Source organism: Temnothorax americanus, unplaced genomic scaffold (assembly GCF_048541705.1).
Source record: "Temnothorax americanus isolate GAGA-0224 unplaced genomic scaffold, ASM4854170v1 Scaffold8, whole genome shotgun sequence".
Lineage (NCBI taxonomy): Eukaryota > Metazoa > Arthropoda > Insecta > Hymenoptera > Formicidae > Temnothorax > Temnothorax americanus.
This window is the reverse complement of record NW_027509802.1, coordinates 4,541,339-4,566,451: the sequence shown is the minus strand read 5'-3', so window position 1 is coordinate 4,566,451 and position 25,113 is coordinate 4,541,339. Positions and strand designations below refer to the sequence as shown.

General features: G+C 34.3%; 2 protein-coding genes and 1 long non-coding RNA gene across 10 annotated transcripts in view; 2 read left to right on the top strand and 1 right to left on the bottom strand.

The window, feature by feature from the left end:
• Nucleotides 1-9,882, bottom strand: part of LOC143907282 (uncharacterized) — a 175,068-nt gene extending 165,186 nt beyond the window's left edge. Inside the window, exons 1-2 of the long non-coding RNA XR_013259817.1 lie at nucleotides 9,804-9,882; nucleotides 2,612-2,721 (exon numbers count right to left, since the gene is read on the bottom strand). This is a non-coding gene — a long non-coding RNA (uncharacterized LOC143907282). The remainder of the gene's footprint in view (nucleotides 1-2,611; nucleotides 2,722-9,803) is intronic.
• On the top strand, nucleotides 4,772-9,295 carry Xpc (DNA repair protein complementing XP-C cells homolog). Of its 2 annotated transcripts, none has more exons than XM_077423946.1 (6): nucleotides 4,772-4,832; nucleotides 5,017-6,791; nucleotides 6,899-7,104; nucleotides 7,212-7,476; nucleotides 7,560-7,728; nucleotides 7,898-9,295. In XM_077423946.1, exons 2-6 carry the CDS (start codon nucleotides 5,031-5,033, stop codon nucleotides 8,251-8,253), a joined length of 2,757 nt encoding a protein of 918 aa, XP_077280072.1. In that variant the 5' UTR covers nucleotides 4,772-4,832; nucleotides 5,017-5,030; the 3' UTR covers nucleotides 8,254-9,295. The 2 variants fall into 2 exon arrangements, with proteins under 2 accessions (XP_077280072.1, XP_077280073.1); XM_077423947.1 differs by having other exon boundaries at nucleotides 4,823-4,952.
• A 3,608-nt stretch (nucleotides 9,883-13,490) lies between the features above and the next one.
• Nucleotides 13,491-23,726, top strand: LOC143907278 (inactive ubiquitin carboxyl-terminal hydrolase MINDY-4B). 7 transcript variants are annotated; one of them, XM_077423952.1, is made up of 12 exons: nucleotides 13,491-13,642; nucleotides 14,698-14,932; nucleotides 15,094-15,229; nucleotides 19,330-19,415; nucleotides 19,558-19,775; nucleotides 20,650-20,857; nucleotides 21,335-21,400; nucleotides 21,650-21,720; nucleotides 21,845-21,995; nucleotides 22,242-22,441; nucleotides 22,806-22,955; nucleotides 23,265-23,726. In XM_077423952.1, exons 3-12 carry the CDS (start codon nucleotides 15,106-15,108, stop codon nucleotides 23,308-23,310), a joined length of 1,320 nt encoding a protein of 439 aa, XP_077280078.1. In that variant the 5' UTR covers nucleotides 13,491-13,642; nucleotides 14,698-14,932; nucleotides 15,094-15,105; the 3' UTR covers nucleotides 23,311-23,726. The 7 variants fall into 7 exon arrangements, with proteins under 7 accessions (XP_077280078.1, XP_077280077.1, XP_077280076.1 ...); XM_077423951.1 differs by having other exon boundaries at nucleotides 15,033-15,229; XM_077423950.1 differs by having other exon boundaries at nucleotides 13,497-13,605; nucleotides 14,698-15,229.
• Nucleotides 23,727-25,113: the final 1,387 nt, after the last annotated feature.

The window sequence follows — 25,113 nt, the reverse complement described above, 5'->3', positions numbered from 1 at the left end:
ACCTGTACAACGACCATATGAGTAATGAATTAAGAAACTTATTAATTTTTAATATTCCCTGTAAAATTATAACATATCGAATCTTTAATAAAAATAACATTGTTTTCAGGAAAATGATATTATTTCCTTCAGATAGAATATACTCAAACATTGTATAGACTGATTACCAATGATAGAAACCAATGATTAAATTGCTTTAATGAGATTTTTTTGTCACTTTTTATTAAAAATATCGTATAATCTCTTCATGTCCGATATGTGATGATTAAGCGTGAACTATATACATTATTAAAGTTTGCATTATCTCTCAATATGTTTAAATAATTGTAAGCGCATGGGCAAATATCGTTTTTATCGGTTATTTGTTTCCGATTGAGCTTACGAATGACGTTTAATTTTCGCGTGACCTGGTCATTTAAAATAACACCGTTGTTTTTATCGACCGTATTTAACTAACAATGACGAAGTAAATTACATCGAGACACGTGTCGCGATGTCTGGTTATTGTGAATCTGCATACTGCAACAATTGGTGTAGGTATATCAGTGTATCGTATAGATAAAACACTATTATTGCTTTTAATAAGCACGTACAAAAAACCCAACGCACTTTAGTTGAAGTTTTGCTTCTTGAGTTTCAGATGTATGGAATGTTTTATTTAATGAAAGTTGTTAGCTATTTAAAAATTCTTGATCAATTTAAACATTTAAAGTTTTCGAAGAAGAATTAATCTAATTAAACTATCTTTTCTCACAGCTTTTCTTAACGCTTAATCTCCGATATCATTTTACTGATTCACAAATTATTAATAATCTATTATAATAAAGTCTGGTTGATATTAAATAAAAAGACAAGAAGTTTTATTTATTTCTCTGGAGTTTAATTTGTAAAAATCCCCTACTTACAAGAAAAAAAAAGATATTAGTCAAAATCTATATTTAGATATAATAAACGCGAGAATTATAATAAAAGAATTTGTATGAATCTGTAAAAAATATAAAAAAGAAATATATAAAAAGTCTTATATGTATACAAATGATAATATTGTGTATTCGAATTAAATCGAGCATGAATAATAATAAGCATCATCGATTTATGTCGTTAACAAGTATTACATATCGACAGTGTCTTTGTATAAACAGTCGCGCGACACCACCTATCCTTTTTTTCTTTTTTATTTAAACTTCCGACAGATTAAAACTGGGAATCAATATCTTTAAATCAAAAGTCATAGATCCTGTAATTGCTTCATTCCAACTGGTTCCTTAAATATGCATTTAATCCAAAGAGTTGAAACTGATTTCACAGAGTTTAACAGTGCTTAATTAGAAACTTTATACTTGAAAGTGGCTTGAGAATAATTAAAAGTCTTAACGAATGCTTGATACAAGAAACGCAATTTGAATTAACTACATCTCGAACCAGCTTCCGAACAAACCATATCTTGGAACAGCTGTGCAAGCTGTAATTATCTCATACCCTCATATCCTCATAGAGGAACAATATCAAGGTAAAGCTACATGTATAGACGCAGTAAACGCACATTACGCATTATGTGCATTACGTAGTGTCGTTAAAATAAATGAGATTGCATACTAAAATTGTATATATTATTAGAAAATATTCTATAGAAAATAAATGGTAGTTTCTTTTATAAAAATCGATTGCTTGTTTATCATCAATCAGTAAAATTTCAAAAACTAAAGCATTCTAGTACATACATCCTATGCATAACAAGTATTTAACATATAATCTTATTATGAAATGAATGTTACGTATTAATATTGACAAAATTCTGTACAAACAATTAAATATTGATATTTTCTTACGTAATTTGTCTCGTAATTTGTATATGTATTTATATGCAGAATATATAATGTACATAATTTAGCTACACAATTTACAATTTATGTAGACAAAGTATTGTAATAATTTCCAATTTTCCAGGCTATCATGTTTTCTGAATTTATAATTCGCATAATAAAGAGAAAATATGTATATGTAAAAGAGAATCATACATACTTCATAATTAATGAGATATATTCTATAATAAAGCTACTGGAATATGAAAAACACAGTAGAACTTTTTTAAAAGGTTTGAAATTTGAATCATAAAATATAAGACACGGTTGTTTTACATTCATGAATATCCCACGTGGATAAAAAATATATTTTTCTCCATCTTCGTATAATTGGTAATTTATAATTTCATTAAAATCAGATTGTGTTTATCTACAGGTCAGTCTTCTTCGAGGGAACGTAAAAAAGATCGTAACGATGAACTGAACACGAAATGCAACCCCGTATATTAAATACTTTTGGGCCGGTGTGTGTGTTCAGAGATTATATATAAGATCTTATATACATATAAGATCGTCTTAAATTCATCTTCAGATACTCCGTAGTCAGTGAAACGAGTCGTACAGCACTTGAAGATAAACTTAAGACGGTCTTAAATATAAGCTCCAACTATGAATACCTTAACAATCGATATCGATAAATAAATCTTCGTAAATTCATGTATATGCATGCGGCTGTTTACAATAGCTTTATACGATGGAGAGATCCGTTCTCTGTTCAAGATTTGGTTTCGATAACTTTATGCACATACCTTTATCAGAAGTCCACACTGCATCCTCACACCTATCCTGCACACTGATATTGAAGATACGTGGTGTTCCAAGCATCCATCGTATCCTTTTGACCATGAATAATCCAAATCTGAAAACAATATTTTTCGTTTTAACATCAAAACATTGATAAATGTTCCAGTTATAAAAATTAAAATTATCTGCTCTTTCACAACTATATATTTTATTTTCCGTTTACTTCTGAAAATACAGTTATATTCATTTTAATAAAAGATAAAGTTTATTTAAGATATTTAATACTGATTAAGATTATTGACAGGTTGCGAAAAAACATATGCTCAGCTTTAAATCCCGATTTACCACGGAATACTCAACTGCGGAGAATGGAACATTCTAAGTCATGCATGCATGCATGGTTTATTATTCGCAGTTTATCGGATTCCATGCTACGTACATTGGATTTGAAATGTGACCAAACAAGGCAAATGTCGGCACCGGGTTTACACATAAATGCACTTAGGTATTGTACATCGGCCATCGGATCGCCAATTATCCATTACGTCGAACCGTATTCAGAGAGTGCAGGTGCACGAGATACTGACAAACTCGACGTATCCCGATAAATTTCCGGAGGCGATGCACGCGCTCGGAGAAAGCCGCTAACGTCGCAAAAGGGACGAGCGCATCTGTTTGCTCATTATTTATAAACGTTAGTACGCTACTATCGAAATAATTCATTACTCATTAATGAAGAATGTGACTCGCAGCTGTACGCAGGTTTCCGTAGTAGAAAACCCATCATCGCACCATTACATGTCGATTCGATTACAATAATCATTGGAGAATAAAAATGGGTAAAAAAAGAGATAATCTCTTCAACCCCAAAACGTCGATAACTGTAAGGTCATCTAATGATAAAATACTAAACCGATAAAACTCCAAATTATAACGCTATGAAAAGATCAAAAATTATATGCGAAATAAAATTTGAATAAATAAACGTTGATGAAGTAAAATAAATGTTACTCATTAGTTAATTTTGCATGTTTGAATAGAAATTTAATTCGAAAAATCTGGTAACCGGTATAATACCGAGTTCTTTTATCCCCTTGCATGTAATTCATATATGTTTAATGTTTCTATTCAAATTTCAAGATAATTCTGAGAATTATTTGAATGGACAACGAGTTTGAGTGCGCAGACAACGTCTTTCAAACCAGCGAAAAACTGTTTTGCTTCAAAATTCATACACTATACCGTGCGCACTTAATTTCTCCTATTTAGCGCGCGCTTTTTCCCGTCACGCTACACCTTCCGCAATTTTTTCACCAAGAGGAGATCATTGTTACAGTAATATTTCATAAAATCTCCAGCTTTTGTTATGCAAGGATATAAATTTCACTGTCGCCCGTAAAGCGAAGAATAATAATGAACGCCTGGGTAAACCTTTGCTTTGTTGTCAACGTTACGCGCTATCCATCAATATTCACGAAAGTCGGTTTATTATCATTGTTAAGAAAAGGTATTCGAGTCAAATGAATGCGTCAAATGTATTATAAAAAATTGATAACTTTCCGATCGCATTTAGGAGGATACGATTATGATAAAAAAATCTTAGTAAAAAATATTTTAGTGTATTTCTTTCTTTACAAAAATCGATAAAAGTTATGAAAAATACGATATAAAGATCTAATATAAAATATCATAAAAATATACAAAATTATTTAAGAAATATTCAACAAATACTATAAAAATGTATTGCAAAATGTTGATTTTAAAAATATGACTTGCAAGTTGCAATAACAAAAATATTGCTGTTGATCTGAAAATTCACAATTTATAAAATTGCAAATATTAAAAAAATATAAATTTTATTTTGTATCTTATTTTTATCTTAAAATTTTTAATGAAAATTTTCTAAATTCCACTATTTACTTTAATCTTCAATTTAATTTAATTCTCTGTATAAAATAAATTTATACGTATGTTATTAATACAAATTCTTTTTTATATTAAGAATCATTTTATTCAATTGTTTATCAAGAAGTAAATTTCATCTCCGAGCCAAATTGTAAGGCAAAATAATATCACGTTTGCACACTATACTAACTGTTACCGATAAACTAGCAGGCTTATATATCATTCGAAGGTAATAAGACAGTTTACTATTTCATAACAATGCGCTTCCCTGTGTTTTTCGTCACGCACGTGCGGTTGGTGCAGTGTCTTCTCACGTTACAAGTAAGTACATTTACATAATATAAATACAATAAATTGTGACAGCTTCGTATAGGCAATCAATCTTTGTTAAATTACGTTATAAGGAAAATCAATTTCGAAGACATTAACGAACTGCAGCAGGTAAAGTACGATAATAACGAACAATAACAAGTAGCGGCAGACCAATGAGATAATATTTTTGCAGGATAAACGCTCAATATGAATGATTCCGACGATGACAGTTCCGACAGCAGCAACGATTTCGCCGGTATCACGCCAAAAGACGAGCTGACAGCTAGTTTCTTCTCAATAAAACCGGCGACAAAGCCTAACCTAGTGAAGCACGATAGCGAGGACGAGAGCAGCGACGACGAAAATTTCGCGAGTGTGCCCGAGAACAATGACATCGAACTGTTCTCCGAGGTGGTCAAGAATCTGGAAGCCTCGCAGAAGGCTCATGTCAACGATGAGGAGCCTAAGCAGCACTCCTCCAAGGACGATAGTATCCGGCTGAACAAAGAAGTCAAGATAGAAAAGAAGAGGAAAAATATATCGGACGAGATAAACGCTGTTTTGCTGCAAGGGGAAAGCGGAGCACACGCATTCCGCAAGGATGACGAGGATGACGAGGACACGAACGACGAGGAGGAGCAGGAAGAGGATGTTAAACGTCCTGAAAATTATACCATACCTAAGGAAGGTGTCAAGATAACTTTGCCGGGCACGAGTGTGCTTGTCAAGAAGAAAACAGGCAGCAAGAAGGAGTCCGATCTGACTGCGCTTCTACGAAGAAAATTGAAAGCCAATCAGATTATTATGGAAAAAGCTGGTAGACTTTGTTGGCTGGCATACGGTTTTTACTTAAATCGTCAAGCAAGTGATCCTGAGATAATGGCAACGGTGGTGTCTCTTATCTCGACTAAAAATTACCCAAAGGACAACTTTAATTTGGAATATCTGACAAAATTGACAAAATGGTTTAAAAATATGTTTACTGTAGAATCTGGCGATAACGAAGTCATCATAAATAGAGAAACGTTATTGAAAAGAATCGCGGAGAAGAAAATTTACAATTACAGGGAATTGGTGATATTGTACGTGGCGATATTGCGAGGTATCGGCTTACATTGTCGTTTGGTGGTGTCTCTCAATCCACCGCTTGTAAAATCTTACAGCGAATTACTGCCTAAAACGAGCACAGCGAAAAAAGATGGTAAAATTAAAGACGAAACAAAGGAAACGAAAGCTAAGGTGACATCTAAGGAAGATAAGAAAAATGTGGGTAAACTTAAAGAAGAAACGAAGGAAACGAAGAGTAAGGTAACGTCTAAGGAAGATAAGAAAAATGTGAAATCAAAGAAAGAACTAAAAAATAACAATGTAATTCAGAATAACGAAGCTGCGCGAAGTAACGCCAACGTAGAAGCAAAGAAAAGGGCAGCGGAGATTCTTCGTTCCAAGTATTCCTACAGTAAGAAAAACAAAGATAAGTTAAATAGCAGTATATCCGCGCAAGATAATGCTTCCACGTCCAAAAATGTCGAAACAGCTTCGACAAGCTCAAATAAAGTAGAGGCTGATCTATCCCCAAGGCGTTTAAGATCTCGTAAAGCACATGATGTTGTACCTACTTCAACCGAACAACAAAACGCTAAGATTATTTCAAAAAATAATCAATCTAAAATGAGAAATTCTAAGAGACAGTCGCGGAGTGACAGTCAAAGTTCAAGTTCCGAAGAAGAAGAAGAAGAAGAAGAACCACCCAGCAAGTCAAAAAGGAGATGCAGTAGTAAAAATAAAGCAGTTATTAAATCTAAAGGAAAGGGTGAAAAAAAAGACCAAGCGTCAACAGATGAAGAAACTGATAATAAATTAAAAACGAGACGAGATGTATGGGCCGAAGTATACGTGGAATCTAAAGCAAGCTGGATATGCATAAATGTTATGGATGGAAATGTAGATTGTGTAGCTGAAATATATGTAAGTAACTTGAAAAAGTAACGGGAAATTCCATAATTACAAAGCAACTCTTATAATTTTTTTGCCTATGAGATTTTCATGAAATTTATTGCATAACAATATTTCAGAAAAGAGCAACCAAGCCAGTATTATACGTGATAGCTTATAATTCGGAAAGATTAGTAAAGGATGTTACAAGACGCTACTGCCCGCAGTGGCTTTCTGTCACACGTAAGCAACGTATTGATGAAAAATGGTGGATTGAGACTTTAAGTTATTGGCAAGAAAGGGAGACAGCTATGTCTAAACAGGAAGATGAATTGCTATTGCAAAAGTAATCTCTCTTCTTTTTTTTTCTAATTTTTGATACTATCCTATTTATTTAGACACAACTGCGACGAAGGATGTCAAAAGATAACTAATGTACCACTGTTTTCACAGGGAATTGGAACAACCATTGCCTAAAACCGTTGGCGAGTGCAAAGGGCACCCATTATACGTTCTCGTCAGGCATTTACTAAAATACGAAGCATTGTATCCACCGGATTGTGTGCCATTAGGACATTTGAAAACGGGCGAAGCTATTTATTCGCGGTATTGCGTACATACGCTACGCTCGCGAGAGACCTGGCTAAAGCAAGCTCGTGTAGTTAAGCCGAAACAGGACCCTTACAAAATAGTTAAAGCACTTCCAAAATACGACAAGGTAAATTGGGTGAAAAGTTTGTCTCATGCGTCGGTCTCATTTGTATGAAAATTATATGAAAAATGTAACAAAAAATTTGACAGCTTTCAGGTATGAAACTTAAGGATTCTGCATTGGAACTATTCGGAGAATGGCAAACTACAGATTACGATCCCCCAGAAGCTAAAAATGGTATTGTGCCTCGAAACGAGTACGGAAGTGTGGATTTGTTTAAGATGAGTATGCTTCCAAAAGGCACAGTGCATATAAACCGTAAGTACAATATATCTGTCATATTTAACGATATTCTCTTTAACAATTCGTCACATTATTTTACATCGAATAAAATAAATAGCAAAATGTAGAAAATTAGACAAATATTAAAGGAGTGTTACAATATTGCGATATCTCTAGTGCACATTCAATGAACGAATCCTTGTAGTTCCAGGATTAAATCGCATCGCGCGAAAATTGAACATAGATTGCGCGACTGCCGTAGTGGGTTTCAATTTTGGTTGGACGGGCGCTGTGCCGGCCACTGAGGGCTATGTTGTATGCGCCGAATACGAAGATACGTTACGAGAAGCTTGGGAAACTGAACAAATTGAATCAGCTAAACGGGCCGCCGAGAAAACGAGGAAGAAGGTCTACGGTAATTGGAGGAAACTTATTAGGGGCTTACTCATTAGGGAAAGACTATCGAAGAAATACGACTTTACGGAAAAATCGAAGACGGACCAGTCGAACAAACGTCCGAAACCGCAAAAGGGCGCCGCGAAGAAGTCCAAAGCACAATAGAATACATGTATATACATATCTGTTTATATACGCGTTATAATTTGGAAACATATATTGTCTTGAATGAAGCCTTATTCATATTGAATGCCATAAATCTTTAGAATTGACGCTTGTTGTTGAAGCAGGTTTTTTACCGATACCTCACGTAACATTGTATAAAGCTCCATACTTGATATTACTTTGATATTTATTCATTCAGGTATATAGGTACTGTGTATGATTTATAGCGCTGTGAACGTTTTTTGCGTGGATTAAATTATTTTTATAACATAATAATGTGCAGTCTGCGTGATGTTTTGTAATGAAGAATGTAGTATTATATAAATATCAAAATATCGAACATGTTTATATTTACGTTGCGCAAAAGAAAAATACCCGAATGTTTACTTGCTCGGTCGCTGTGACGTTTATTGTTAATATCATTATTGAGATTTTACACTTATTTTTTTACCAACTGTTTGATAATCTCGCTGAAATATTTGCGATATCAATTTACACATTTCGCTCGTTTATTTCCAATATCTCATATATTGCCTCTAATGGATTACGGACTACGTGATGCATTATATATCAGTACGGTTAGCCAGATAACCCAGATTTTTCGCAAGAATTTCACCCCCCTCCCCCCCTCCCACGATCGTGTGCGTGGGTGTATCGTGGGTGTGTAAATATCTTTTATTTGTTCTTATCTAAATTTAATACAATTCGAACATTTTTTAGATTTCCACGAAAAAAAAGGAATAATCTACGTATGCGGCTCCGGAAGCACTCGCTTCCACGAATATCAATTTTCTCATCTTACAATTTGCTTCTCGTTAGGCGCGCGCGCGATTTCTCGACGATATATCATATCATATCATACGCTGCGATACTAATGAATAGCTTTTAGATGCGAAAAAATTACCTCCTGGAATTGCGAATTTGCGACCGAAAGTCGAGGGGCGTTCATTGCGACGTGCTACAATAATTCGCGCGATAGCTTGCGGCCGGCGCGGCGGCGCGCGTTTCGGAAATACATCGCGATTAAACTGCCATATTTGAATCTTTTAGACGTCTCGAATCTTTTATATCCTCTCACCCCAAACGCGTTAGGGCCAAAGCACATATATATGACAATCGTAGTCGTGGACGTAAGTAACGCACAAGCTTTGGCGTATCCTGATCTATCGGGTCGGGAACTACGACCGTCGTATATCACTACGCCGTGTTAAATTATGTGCTTCGGGGCCCTTGCCCTTAAGGGACTCGACCTCGCTACGGATATCCCTCGTTCGATCTTATTTACCGCCAGCCTTTCCCGTGTCTCGAAGGGGAGGGGGGTCTCGAATCACTCTCTCTCTCTCTTCGATATTTTAGATCTTTGCGCGGAGACGAAGAGTCAAGATCGAGATTGTGCTCTACTTGTTTGACCGTCGCGTCGCGGCGTATACATCGGAGCCGGTCACGGATACTAATTTCGGCTCTGTTCTTTTATCCCGACGACTACTCGGCAGTATTACGCCATGAGCTTCGAGATTAACGGCTCAACAGCTTTAATGCGGAAGAATTACCTGGATTTCCGAATATCTACGCGGGTGTGTGGCCGAAAGAGATCGCAGGTCATTACGGAACGACGCGACGGTGGCAGCGAACGCGAACGCGGCTGCAGCAATATTGCAATCCGCCGAATCCGCGAGGCGCGAATGCGTTCGGCAAACGGCGCGAATCGCTCGCTTCGTTCGGATTCGCGACGAGACGAGCGCTGGCGCGCCATATTCAAATTTTGAAAATGACAATCTCTCGTAAAACAAACGCTAAAAAATAAAGCGTTTTTACGTTTCAAACTGCTCATTCGTTGTCATTCTTTTTCTTTTCAAATATCCTTTGAATTATGAACAGATTCGAATATAAAAAATCAAATTAAATTAAATAAAAAAACTTAAATTAAAATATACTAACCTGAAGTAAAACACGTTAAAAAGAAGAAAATTAGGAGCTTTTTACATACATCTTGCTATTGTTTTCTGCTTATTAAATTTATGTTTAATACTCGAAGAAAACGCATGATAAATAACTATCTATATATTCACTCTTTCAAAGAAAAAATAATAAATAAGTTAATTTAAAAATTTTTAATATCCAGGAAGAAAATACCATGTATATTGTCAAAATAATCATATGACACTTGTACAATATATAAATATTACCTTCTTTTAATAAGAAAAAAATTAAAGAAATTTTTATCTAATCTCATTTGTAATTATATTAATTGAGTAAAGAATTTAGAAATTAACAATGTTTAGAATTGATTATTTGACGTGCTGCATAATTAATTGTTTTTTAAATAGACGATTTCCTCGAGGATCACGCCAGTGTAATTTGCAATGGGAAACACAATTCGTTTGGGCATATACGTAATAAAACAGCGGGGCAGCAAATAATTTATGCAACTTCCATGGAAGTGTGCCAAAGACGGTGTTCTCGAGTAATTGGAGTATTTTTGCTATAGATAGGCATGCCCTAGGTGGAGCTTCTATTAGCCCGGATCACGAAAGCCGACCTGGAAACTGATTCAGCCTGGATTCGGGTTTCTTCTTTGTAATGAGACCGTTCATTTACGGCGGAAGTGCGATAATACCTGGGCCGAAACTGTCATTTCGGTCTCAATATTTGCATTACGAGTCAACGGCGTTCCTTATTGCACTCGTTTACAGTCAATAAAAGTTTCGGAACAGGATGGAGGGATCATTTATAAGGTAAAAAGTTTCCTTGAGGTAGTTGAACTTGTGCTTCATAAAGAATACAAATTCTTCTATCTCGACTTCGAATAATATTTATGCACATAAATTGCATTTAACACAATTTTTAACTTCTAAGAGATGTGTAGTGTAGAATTACATTAATCTGTATTTTACAATTTATCTGGGAATATACTTTCTTTACTTGTACGATTCGTTCTTACATGTATAATTTGTTAATTAAATAAGAGAAAAGTAATATTCTGCATAAATAAACTCTGCATACATAATTAAAATAAAAGGTATAATCAAATTTGTCGCATTTTATTTTTTTACGTAAAGAGCTTATTGTTTTTAGTAGATTTTTAAAAAATTGAAAAAGATAGACCCCCCTAATTATTTCTCATGCAGTACAAAGGATTCCATGCGATGCGTATTGGAAAACAAAGGAAAAGACTAATAGTAGTAAATATTATGCATGGTTGCATCAATATTTCTTTGTCTGATTGTAATAAAAGGTACAAAATACAAAAATTTTTACATTAAATTTATAAACATAGGAAATAAGTTAAAATTTTCTTCTTAGATATTACATCATTTCAATAAAATACTTCTCGAAATTAATTTTATTCTACTTTTAAGAGTAGCCTCAGTATGATTTATATTTTTCCTTCAAATTTTTCTTAAAGGAATAGCAGAATCTCTAAAAATCCCAAAATTTGTAAAAGAATCTATTGAAGCTAAAATTGGGATTTCTAGAATGCTGTCGGCTCAATCACAGAAGACATCACGTATATGTGTCCCGATCATGTCATAATTAGATTTTCTAATGCTATTTCCTCCGTTTTACAAGATTTAACACTTGTACTTCGAACTTGACGAGCTTCGGCAACATTACACAATATGAGAAAGAATCATATGTTCTCCTTTGTACGATGAAAGTTTTCCCATTTTCCGAGGCGCCCGTCAACGATCGATCATCCGCGCGAGATATATGATCTCCGCCTCGCCTGGCGTAACCCGTGTAGAGCTGATCGATCATTAAGCTCACCTCTCGTTCGTTCCGGTATACTCGCACGTGTGCATGCATTGCACGGCTCCTGGTACTACGCCACACGGTTTTAGCTGTCCAATTTCATATTCGCACCGGCGTCGCAGCTATAGATATCGCACGTATATGCAGACAGTTGCATCAACAGTCAAACACCTTGACGCATTCTCGTGTATAAGGCACACGGACTGCACGTCTATTTCAGAACGCGAACTTGAACTTAGACTCGTTCGAGCGCGCGCGGACTCGCGTAGGATGATCAGGAAATTGGCAATTAGAAACGAGCAAGAAGTTCGATTCGTTTCGACCACGAGAACGGCGGGGAAATCAATTTTAAGGATCCTTCGGCTTATTCCTTGTTATCCTCTGGGCATCGTGATCCGAGCGAATCGTTTAATTGAATCTTCCGATCAAGCGAAAGGTCGGAAGATGATAATCTCATCGAAATATTCTCGATTGACTTGATATATAAATCAATAATTTGTAGACTATTTTTATCTTTAAGATGCCAGCGCTATTCTTGACGTTATTCCTTTATGTTATACTTATTATTACAATTGTTTGAATTCTGCAATACTCAAACCAGTGTTTCTAACTAAATTTTAACATTTTATTTGATTATCTTATAACAAAAATAATTTATCAAATTTTTTAAATTTCTTACGGTTTGGTGCGTACATTTTTATTTCAGAACAACATAAGACGATCTAATTATCATTTATAACGGAAACTGGTAATGCAAGGAAGGATTAAATGCGCGCATTATGCGTTAGTCGTATATGGAGCGGAAGAATCATATAAGGAAACACGCACACCATTCCAGTTAATTACAAATAGTTCTTCTCGATGGTAAAGGTAACTGTTGCTTATGGTCAAATGGCTTTCTTCTGCGTGCGATGAAAAATTGCAAAAAGTTTGAAAATCTATAACTGATCGGGTCTAATTAATGGACTAAAAACACGCGTGCTGAAACTTAAATACCTACAAGCGCGACCTTTGCTAAATTTTTTATCGATATTTTTTGTAGTGTATTACAATAACATATTTATTCCAAAATATGCAATAATTTCTTGTACAGATATTTATATTTCAATAAATGGTTTGTTAACAACAAGATGTAACAATTTAAGATTGTAATCACCTGATTTTGCAACACTGTAATTAACGGAATAATTTATGGAATATTGCTATAATAATCGAACAATCATACTATTTCCATCCTCTGGCCCGGAAAAGTGCAAGTGCCTGAATTTATTTGATTAAAGTCGTTTCTGAGCGCAAGGCTTCATTTCCGATTGTCTGTAAGGCCGGCACGAGAATAGCACGAACACATGCAAAGATGCGCAGCTCCGATAGATCTACAAGATAAGACGATTCGTACTCCGCACATCTGTGCCGAATACAATAGCTTAGATATAGAGTAGATGTGTGCCAGGTGCTACGCAGGTATAAAAGCGTGATTCGGGCACGTCGAAGCTGTCAGTACGTGTATAACAATTAGACGAACAATTTCCTTTAACCGCGATCCATATCCATTACAGATCGTCTCATTACAGTCTATCAAATAATATTTATAACACATGGGTATATGCAGGAAAATACTGATTTGGCATTTAAAACTGTTAGTAATAAGTCTACATTTGAGAATTTTAGAAATTTAAATCTACTTAACACAGTGTGTCGATTAATCTCCTTAAAGAACTTTACTATTCACATAATTTATAGCTCGATAACTATGTGATACAAAATTATTAACTATTTGGAACGTTTAGAAATTAATCTAAATTTATAACATAATTGAAAATTTATATATAGGCATATGTGTGAAGAGGACATGAATGTCTCGATTGGAAACTATTTTCAAAATAATAGCTTGCAAGAATACATCGCTTTTTAGATAGAAATTTGTAATAGTGATGAACAAGCATGATACGTAAGATGAGTCGCTACAACACTTTAATCGACGAAATTGTTGTGTTCTCTTTTTGACCCACCCTGTGTAGGGTGCTCGCGCGGTGTGCTAAGCTGAGTCAGCTCGGGGGTGTTAGTTAGGGTTATTATTTCTCGCTTCACGTCTGACGGCAGTCTGTCAGTTATCGCAAGTCAATGAAAGTACAAACAGCATCGTTACCTTCACAGACATTCGTGGTACTCGATTAGAGTGATTAGATTAAATATTCGGAATACATGCAAATGTACTAAACGTATGAACAAGTGTCTAATGTAATGAACGTAATTTTAATTTGTTACAAGTTACAATATAAACTAAAGCTATTCTAAAGAACGTGTTCATAAAATACACGCACATACAAACTAACATGTACATGTATAATATTAATATAACGCATCTAAATTAAAAATAGATAAAGTAATATTTTTAATAAAAACCTTTAAAATTGTTACAACAGACAGACAATGTTTTTTTTTAAATAATTGTACAAATTAATCGTAAAATAATGGAAGAATACTGATTTCAAAATAAAATAAAAAGCAATTATTGACTGTTAAAAAATAATAAATTTGCGCGAGATAACTTTAAAATTTAGCTATTCTGCCGAATAATATCTGCATTTAAATCACCGACATCTTAAAGATTACTGCACACGCATGCACGTAAAATTTCGCGTACTTTTCAACTTTCAAGCGCGGACGTTAAAGTCTAACATTGATTATCAGAGAACCACCGGGAGAAACTGTAGGCAAGGCACGTTATTTTTCCTGCATTCCGTCTTCGGCAAGCAAAATGAGAAAACGTGAGAATTTACTAACTTCGGTGTGAATCGACGTGATCGTTTTTGCGAAAGTTATGCCGGTCAAAGAACGACTGCTGAATGGAAACGAATGGAATTTTATGGACCGTCGAGCTGCGTCAGACTGTAGATCATAAAGCTGACGCATGAAGCAGAAGAAGGTATATATCTTTCAAAACAAAAAAAACGTGTCGTTGAACAAATTCAATATGTGATTGTTACATAAAAAAATAACTGTGATGGTGGTTTGAAATTCTTTAGACTGTGAGTCGCAAGTCGCAACGTGTGTGCCTAAATTTAAATCTTGAACAAATACATAAAGTAAGCTTCAGAAATGGCTGAATCCGACGTGACGGAAGAGAAGGAGGCCTCTGTGACAAACGCGACATCCACCTGCGATAAGCGACATTGCAAGGAGATGCGGAAGGAGAAGTTACCCCCATACCTTCGGGATAGAGGTACGAAAAAAATCTCTGATACTTAAATCACAAAAAGATAATTTTTCATTTGTACATTGAGAAAAAAAAGCTGTTGCTTCAATTTCAGTGCTATCACGGGGTGCCAAAAACATAAATAGTTTATTCCAATTGTATATTAGACCCAAACATCCGGATTATTAAACCAATAATTTATTGGTTACTAAAACTATCTCTAAAAGGCTGAAAAATACCTACTTAAACCAATAATCAAATTATTGGTTTAATAATCCGGATATTGGGTCTAATAATAATACAATTGAATAAACTACTTGTGTTTTTGGCACCCCGTGATAGCACTGTAATTGAATTTTTCTCAGTGTAGTATACTACGATTGCCCTAATTTTATGATATACGCATGCAGTTATATTCTAAATAGCATACTTAAGTATGTTTAATTATATTTTATTTAATGAACAATTAGTAAAAGAAATATTGTTTAAAGAATTAAATTTTTTTCTAGTTAAATACTCTTTTCTCTGTAGAAAAGAAACGACATAATTTTATATTGTAAGAACTAATTGTAAGTTGTAATTATTTCAATTATATTAGTAATTTAAATTACAAAAACTAGATTGCAATGTGTTTTCACTTTCTAGATTAGATACTAAAAAGTATCTAATCTAATATACATATATTGTAGTCAATTCTATGTGTGTGCAAAGAGATTTATATTAAGCTTTAAAGTAAAGTACTCCCAAAATATAGTGAGTTAATATTTTGCGCTGAATTAAATTATTAATCGACTACAGCAACTTTCTCTTTAGTACGATAATCCTCATTTGTGCAAACCAATTATGAACTTAAATTTAACGAAGTATGAAAAGAGAGCATCGATTGCTTCACTGGATGAAGTATTACCCGCATAATATTTCGTACATTGAATATTTTCTCGGCTATGCGATTAATTATGTGTGTTAAACGAATATATGTGTATATATGTACATATCTTTTCATGTTCTTATAAAATATATTCTTTTTAGCTTCGCAAACACACTTAGGTTAAAAGTATTTTTATAGTTCTATACAAATTTACTCGCAAGCAAGATGTGAAATAGCAAAAGGGCAAAAGCTGGCTTGATCTCGATGTTCAGTACGCATATTAGAGACTGCGAAAGCACGGCCTATCACGGGAATAATTTCATAAAAATTCTTTGCAACAAAAAAACAATAAAAATTTTAGCAGTCTCAGAAAAATATTTATTATTGTCATAAATAGCTGAGCTAAATCGACAGATAAGAGATGAAAGATAAAAGATAAAAGTTCATTAACACTGCTTTTTATTTACTTTATTCTAAAAGATTTTATCTAAATATAATTAACATGCACCTTTGTTATAATTTTGACTCTTCCTTTAAGTAAGCGAACTGATTTGCTTTGTTAAGATGATATATAGAACACAGAAGGATGCAGCCAGGCATAATTCTATGGAACATTACAAGCGTGTACACATACACTGCAGGAACGTAAACGAATAGATCGATAGGTATGCCTCCTCGACAGGCGCCTCGCAAATGTAAATTAGGGACGCGATATATCAGGGTGTGCAATCGCCAAATGCAGATGGCCGTTCCGGCGCGAATTCGTAATCCAATATTTTGATTGCACGCGAACACGCGATCGCTTTCGAGCTACAAGGTAGTCGAAAGGCCGCGCCGGATTATCTATACGCACGTCTTCGCCATCTGAGAAAGGCAGCTTCGTTTCCCATCTCTCTCTCTCTCTCTCTCTCTCTCTCTCTCTCTCTCTCTCTCTCTCTCTCTCTCTCTCTCTCTCTCTCTCTCTCTCTCTCTCTCGCGATATTCAGTCAAACGACGTTTTGTTTTTACGACGTCTATCTAGATCTATATAAAATCGAGAGAATAAATGGAGAAAATATAAAATCACGAAATTTTTTCGAATCACGCGTATGCGTGCATGAGAACCAAGTTTTATTTTTATTTCTGATATTGTTATAAGGAATAGAATTTAAAAATTCCTTTTTTTTTAATAATAATATTTTTTTTATAAAAATAATTTACAATAATGTAAATTTTAATTAATTTAAACTAAAAATTGTTAATAGATTAAATAACAGAGATACCAAGAAGAATTAAAAATGTAGAAGAAAAAGTACAAAAATATAAAGCAGAATAAAAATTTGAAATTAAAATGTAATTTTCTGACAAAAAGTGAAAATGTAAAATAAATTATAATTTTTTTCAAGAATCCACGTAAATTCGATCTTTAAATGTAAAATTTTATAAATTACTTTTATTTTAGGGATTGTGTTAGAACAAAAATTCTTAAAAACATAATGGATTTTAATGGAAATTTTTTTTGCATAGATATTATTTTATTTATATATACGAATATTAAAATACAGTAATTACGCTTTTATCTCAACCACCTTTTCAAGCTTTACCTTGAAGCATTAAATATAGTAAACGCAGTTATATAATTTGATTGGAAACCTCGTATTGGCTTTCCCACACATTCGTTTATTAGTTTTCTGTCAGATCCGTCAAGGTCCTGCCGTAATAATCGATCAGCTCATCCGAGCTGTTCCGAGAAAACAAGAACCTTGCCCCCAAATTTACCCCATCTTACCCCTGTATGCTTCTCGCCGTTATATCCGACGTACACGCGAGAAGTCTAAAGACCCGAGCACATCCATCGCGTATATAAACAGTATCGCATTAAACTTCATCGTCTCCCAAAGCACTCACCAGCGGAAATACGGGAAACACAGGAACTTAGATAACTTCAACCACTGTTACATCTAGCCACATGCAACGGCGTAATGTTTTAATTACCCCTCATTCAACCGACAGAAAACTTTAAATGATCCTTCAACCTTTACCAATCTTGATTTTATCCTTTATCTCTGGCTATAAACTTCGTGATAACTTCAATATTAACAATGTGACAATGTATGGTTAAAAAGATAGAAGATAGAATATCACACATAAATGTAGCATGCTTGATTCAGAGTGCTACAGAAATGAAAATTCTACAATTCTTTCTTATTTTTTTCTTTATTTTACTTTTTCGTCTTTAGTTTCCTTTTTCTTGCCTCTCCTATTTGTTTCCTATTTTTAGATTTTTATATCTCTTCTTCTCTCTCTTTGTTTCTTACTTTCCTCTTTTTATTTGTCTCTCTTTTGGTTTATTATTTTTATTTTATTTATTTATTATTTTGTTTACCTCTCTTTTCATCATATCTTTCTTCCTTCATCTTTTCTCTTCAGCTCTCTTTTCTTTTATCTTTTTTATTTACATTTTACTTTATTCTGCTTTTTTTCTTCTTTATATATTTTCTCTTGGTAATATGGTAGATCTTCAGATAATTTACATACGCCAATGACCGCCACTCACCTCTGCGCTCAAATTCCAGCTCGAAGTGCGGCATGACAAATAGACATTAGTAGGGCATGTCTATCGTTGCCAGCTGTCGTAACTCCTTTTCGGACGTTCGAATTGACACCTTTCGTGCGCGATTGGTCTGAAGCTCCGGCGCGACGTACATATTTCGCGAAATGCTTGCACGCATAAGCGTCGAATATTAGATCCTATATAAAGGAAGGTGCGGATTCCGGCACGATCTCAATTGATATCGGATATTCTACCGACGTAGTACCACTGCGCGGGTGACAACTCGCTGTGGAAGCCATCGGAGAATCTCCCTCGTCTCGGCGAAATCGTTCCTTGCGCTTCAATACTCGAGCTCGGCAAAAAGTAGAAAAGTAGCGTCGGTAAAAAATAAATTGAACATTTAATTTTATTGTAAAAAATTATATAATTATTAATTGTATAAAGAGAGACATTTGAATTAACATTGTGCATATATAATACACAATGGAATGTGTTTTGGTAGATGCAATATAATTTTATGAAATAATCACACAGCTAATACTTTCGATACTTTTAATATCACAGCATTAAGAATATTTCGAAGATGTTGCTGTCAACTCGAGCAGCCCGATATGCCGCTCTTATGGCCGAACCTGACGAGCTTTACCCAGGTGTAAACAGGCATTTAGTTTTAAGCTCTGTTCTATTTCGTGAGTACTAATATATCTTTTGGATTGTGTGTTTCAGAAAAAATACTCTACCCACGTAATACGAGAGCTCTACCAAAAACGTCCGTGATCGGTGGACAACCCATCGAGGAAGAAACGTGCATGGTAATTTTAAAATACACATAAATTTTATTATAAATATAATAAAAAATTATAAAATTTATAAACGTATAAAAATATTTGAAAACTTTCGCTTAATTCATAAAAATTAATCGTTGTATGTTAATGATTTCCTGTCATATTATAGACTTTGAGAACGTTGGTCTTTGGTTCCTGCGCGAGTCCGCCTAAAGTCGAATGGGCAAGGACCGGACTGACCTTACGACCATATGGACAAAGTTTAGCATTTGGATTGAAAACGCCCAGGAACACAACAAGAGGCCTCGTCACCGCAGTGCAAGCTGTCATGCTAAAGCACTTTTTATTCAAGTGCGACAAGCAAGATCTACGTGCAAATTCCGAGACGTAAGTGCCTTTATATAAACAGCAGATATATTATTCTAGGTAATTATGCAGTATAGGGGAAGCACCTCCGATGACCTTGACCTTGACATATGTTGTCAAGGTCACCCTCCTGAGTGACCTTCAGAAGGTTTTAGCCGTCGCTCGTTTTTTATTAAAAAGTTATTAACAAAAAAAAGTTTGGCGACCTCACCGATTTCAATGACCTTGATATATGTTGTCAAGGTCATGACCCCGAGTGACCTTCAGAAGGTTTTAGCCGTCGCTCGCTATTCGTTAAAAAGTTATTAACAAAAAAAGTTTGGAAAATATAGCATATATAGGTGCTGCATATATAGGTTAGGTTGACGCGCTTTAAACACTTAAATACTTTTAAAGCGCGTCCACTAACCTACATAGGTACGATTTACTGCTTTAAATGTTGTGTTTTGGTAAAGCAGCGATTTTTTCGCAAAATAAAGTATTCTCTGCTTTAACAAAAAAATTTCAATTTATCAACAATTAACTGCTTTAAATGTTGTGTTTTGGTAAAGCAGCGACTTTCTCGCGAAATAAAGTATTCTCTGCTTTAAAGAAAAACGTAATATTAGTCGTTTATGCATCTCAGTACCTAAAATAACTGCTATATTTTCGAAACTTTTTTTGTTTATAATTTTTTAATAAAAAACGAGCGACGGCTAAAACCTTCTGAAGGTCACTCAGGAGGGTGACCTTGACAACATATGTCAAGGTCAAGGTCATCGGAGGTGCTTCCCCTATACTGCATAATTATACCTTATTCTATTACCGTATTCGTAATCAAAATATTATCAACACGATAATTAGAATATTATTAGATAAATGTATAATTATTAAGGAAAATTTCTTTTGATTGCAGCTTGCTGAAACCTTCATATGATCGACAGATCGAAGTGTTGACTTCTGCAATATCGGAGATTATCTGGCGTTGCGCAGGTGGTTTCTCCGTGTCCACATGTCCAAATGTGGTCAGCAACATCGTGCCAAAGGCCATAGTAGCTCTGCCGCAGGATACGCCATATCTTCAACACAGTGTGCAATATTTTCAAGATGGATTAACAGAAACGGTATGTTTTCCTTTGTGTAATTTTCTGCATCAATAAATTAAATAGATATTTAAAAGAATTGCTTGTCAGTAATGTCGTCTTCGTCAGTTTTAATATATCTATATATATTTTTCTTTATTATTCAATTATAAATAGTATACATTTTATATTAAATAAACAGTCAGAGATTTAAATCTTGATAAAAAAAGATAAATCTGTGGCGAAATTAACATTCTCGCGCGCGTTTAGTGAAATAATTTAGTAATGTGTCACTCCATTTCTATCACATTAACGAGTAACAAAGTGAAATCTAACTTTCTTATTTAATTACGACGAAACAGAATATGTCTCAAATTATAGCGTTGGTATTTTGCTAAGTGTGTTAGAATAATCTCAAGATTGCGTGCGATATATCTTTGACTGTATGGTTGACAATTCATGTTCTACGACGTTATCAGATTCAGGTACACTCCTTGAAAGGTTTGCTTTGTATTCTAGCTGCACCTTTTCGAGTTCAATTCCTTGGAGGATCTTGAGATATTTGTCAAGAGATACTTGTACCTGGTGAGTATTTACGTAAGGAAACTAAAATATACTTGACGGATTGTCAGATTATGCAAACATTATCGGACATTATTTATGTGATGGAATTGCATATACATATATTATAGTTTCTATATCAAACTCAAATTTTAATTATTTTTTATCATTGTTATAAAATTAATTTCTTTTCCATAAAGTCAATAAAATATAAGATTATCTTACTCAGAATTAATCAAAGTTTCGTCATAATCTTCATGTTTATACCTTCAGTTTCACGACGAAGGCGGACCTGGTGCGAAGTTACTTTTATACAGCGCAGTGCTTTCAAAAGGCCTCTCAAAGTAAGATGCCTTTTTTAACATTTGTTTTTATTCTATTTCAAGTTGAAGATGAAAAAGGATTGGACTCAATACGGACAATTAAATGCAAGTTACTTTGATTAATGTATTTAAATGGATATTTCAGGGTTCGAAACGATTTAGAAGATTCAAAGGCATCGATCCTCGGTGGATGCTCGGAAGAAGGCCCAATCAGTGTTATTGTCTTCGTTTTAACTGGTCGTGCTTCACCGCATCTTCACAACGGAGTGCTTCACGTTGGCGATGAAAATACATATGTAAGTTTATAATAATTTTGTTCCTTAGCATTTACAAATTTACGTATTTATAATTACGATTGTTATAATATATTTATATATATCTATTATAACATCTCTATAGATCATATCAAAATTGATATGAAATTTCTGCATGTATCATAGATTATTTGCACAAAAATATGTATTGAATAAATATAACCTAATTTAAAAAAAAAGACAATTATTCATTCAAATGTTAATTCAATATAATTAATTCGAAATAAGGCTGTACCGCAATGGGGCGTCCTTATGAGAAGCGAAGTGGGGTTCTTAGTGCACGAAGGTGACAGCAATATAGGCAAACAGCCGGGTTCTCGATTGAAGACACCCAGTTTACCGATATGGGTGACTCTTTGTCTCGGTCACCATGGCGTGCTCTTCAACACGAATCGAGAATTGCTGAGGAATTATCACGCAGAACGACGGTACATATCCATCATGTAATTTTACGTGTCGCTCGATTTTTTTGTTAATTTTATTTGTCTTAATTTTTTTATAGTAGTAATAATTTATTAATTTATTACCAATACAATATTATCATAATATTAATTATATTTTATATCTGACATATGTAAATCCCTATATATAAAGTATAAATAATCAAATATGCAATTTATAAATAAAAAAAGCTGTTATATTGATTATATGCATTAAGAAAATGTATCTTATGTAAACATAGCTCTGAATTCACTTCTATAAACTTCTAAATACAAACACTTAAATAGTATCTGACTTTTTCTTATAGACATAGTCTCAAGGAAATATCACCTATTCTAAATATGTTAAAAGATTCGAGATTCAATATTTCACTTGCGGTGGCAGTCATGCTACGTTGACGGTGGATACCAGGGCAAACGAGACTTCCGGAGGATCAGATGCTGCAACAATGGAAACCGCGGATATCGCCGCGACACCATTAGAGAAGCTTATTCGATCCAAGTTAGTATTATTTAACAAATAATATAAAGTATAAATTTTATTTAAGTAAATTTTACTATTCTCAATTTTACAAGAACTATACTCCATGCCCGATTCAATACAACAGCTTAATTTGAAAAATATATTTACTTGCACCGTTAATTTTAGAAGCTTTTTAGTGCGCGAAAAAGATCTAATTGTAAGATCGCTATTGTCTTCTCGATTACGAAATGATCATGCGATATCTGCGAGATCGCTCGTGCGTTACCGTAAACAGCGCAGAATTCAAGGTATCACCTCTTCCACTTATTGTTCCACGCTGCACCAAAGGTGGCAGGATGCTCTAATACAATGGAACGGAACGCCGGTGATGTGAGGGATACGAAAGGATGACGACCAGATCCACTCTTCCGTGCCATGTTAAGCCGTGTGTCCGTGATTCCGTGTATCCGTGATGCTAATCGATCAGAGCTTATCGATCGCTATGCACGCTTATCCCAGTAAAGGGGATTAATTAATTATCGTCAATAATATAAGTCCACGTAGAAATTATATGTGTCGCGATGTCATCAGACGTTCCATGATTTTAAATGTGATAAAATTCTTCTGACGCTTTCTTAGATGGTACATCAGGCATTTGTACGATGGCCAAGAAGCTTTGTTATTTCGTGAAATATTTGTCAATAAATGGCTGTGTGTTAATGAATTTATTATCTCATATAAACTGTGTATTGTAAGAAAAGAATACATTGTGTAGTTACGTTTAACGTCATAATTTGTCTACAATAAATACTTTGCTTCTTTTATGAAAATACAATATCTTTATTTTAAAGAAATCAAATTTTATATTTAAAAAAATATATATATATTGTACACGCATATACAAAACAAATATAAAAATTAAACCGACCTAAATTCATCATTAAATCATTCTTAGAAAGAGCGGATACCGTTCGGCAGATATACCGTTCAGTGAATGATAAACAAACTATCACGCGATCGCGTGGAAAACGATATGTCTTCTTTGACTTTGACTCATGTGCATATACAATATCACAATGCAATCAGCTGGAAGGATTATACAGCCAATTTTAATTTATTGAGATCAATACTATTGAAAATTTTGTTCAAAATATTTTTGTCAGGAGATATCAAGATTTTCAATACAGTAAGTACATTATTTTATCAATATTCTTAAAAATATTAACAGAATAACAAATAGAAATAATTTTAAAAAATAATTCTAATAAAAAATATACAACAGACAAAAACGTTATTTTTCAAACATTATTAAATAGTGATAAAATCACCAAGAGAGTAATGGAGACATTTTTTACAATCAAATAGCATGACTAACTGTTTCATAAAATCGAATAAAAAGTGATCATAAATCTCCATTTGTTATAATGATCGAGCATTTGAGAATTTTTATAATAATTGAGCACTTTCGAAAATATCCGATAAATTGCATGTCTCAATTGTGCCGGCCGGTGGACGCACCGTTAGCGAGTCATTCTGCGTAAATCGCGGACAATAGCGCAGAAACTGGTTCAAAGTGGAAAGGACTTAAGACAAGCCGATGTTTATTAACTGCAAGAACCGTGCATAATAAAAGTCATTTTTCCCATGGGGGGTACGAAGAGGGACGTGGAGGGACGAGCCCCGCAATTTCACAGATCGATGGATCCACGAGGGACATCGTCGCGATGCCATAAACCATAAGCGAATCACGGCGCCTGCAACGCGGGTCTTGTTCCACTTGCCCTCGCCCTCGACCACTTCTCACGACATTAAATCGCGAGCCGCCAAGGGGAACGAGACGCTACGCGTATTGCCGAAAAAAATTGCGCGCTTACACAATTGTTAGTCATTTCTTTGATTATGCGATTCGTAACTCGTTATTACAGTACGCTCAGTACTGACAATCTCATATTCGTTACGTGATTAGAGTTAAGGAGATAAGAGGAAAACGTATGTGAAAAGTTGGTATGAAAGATATTTAATGTTGTGCCAGGTCAGAGAGAATCCCAATTTAAATTATTATTTATAAAATACCGCTAACTCTTCTATTAGATGCAATTGCGATTAGTTCATATTTTTCACGGTAAATGTATCAAAATTATTGCTATCGTGTTGCTGAAATGTGAGACTATCTTTTATCTATATCTTCCACCATATT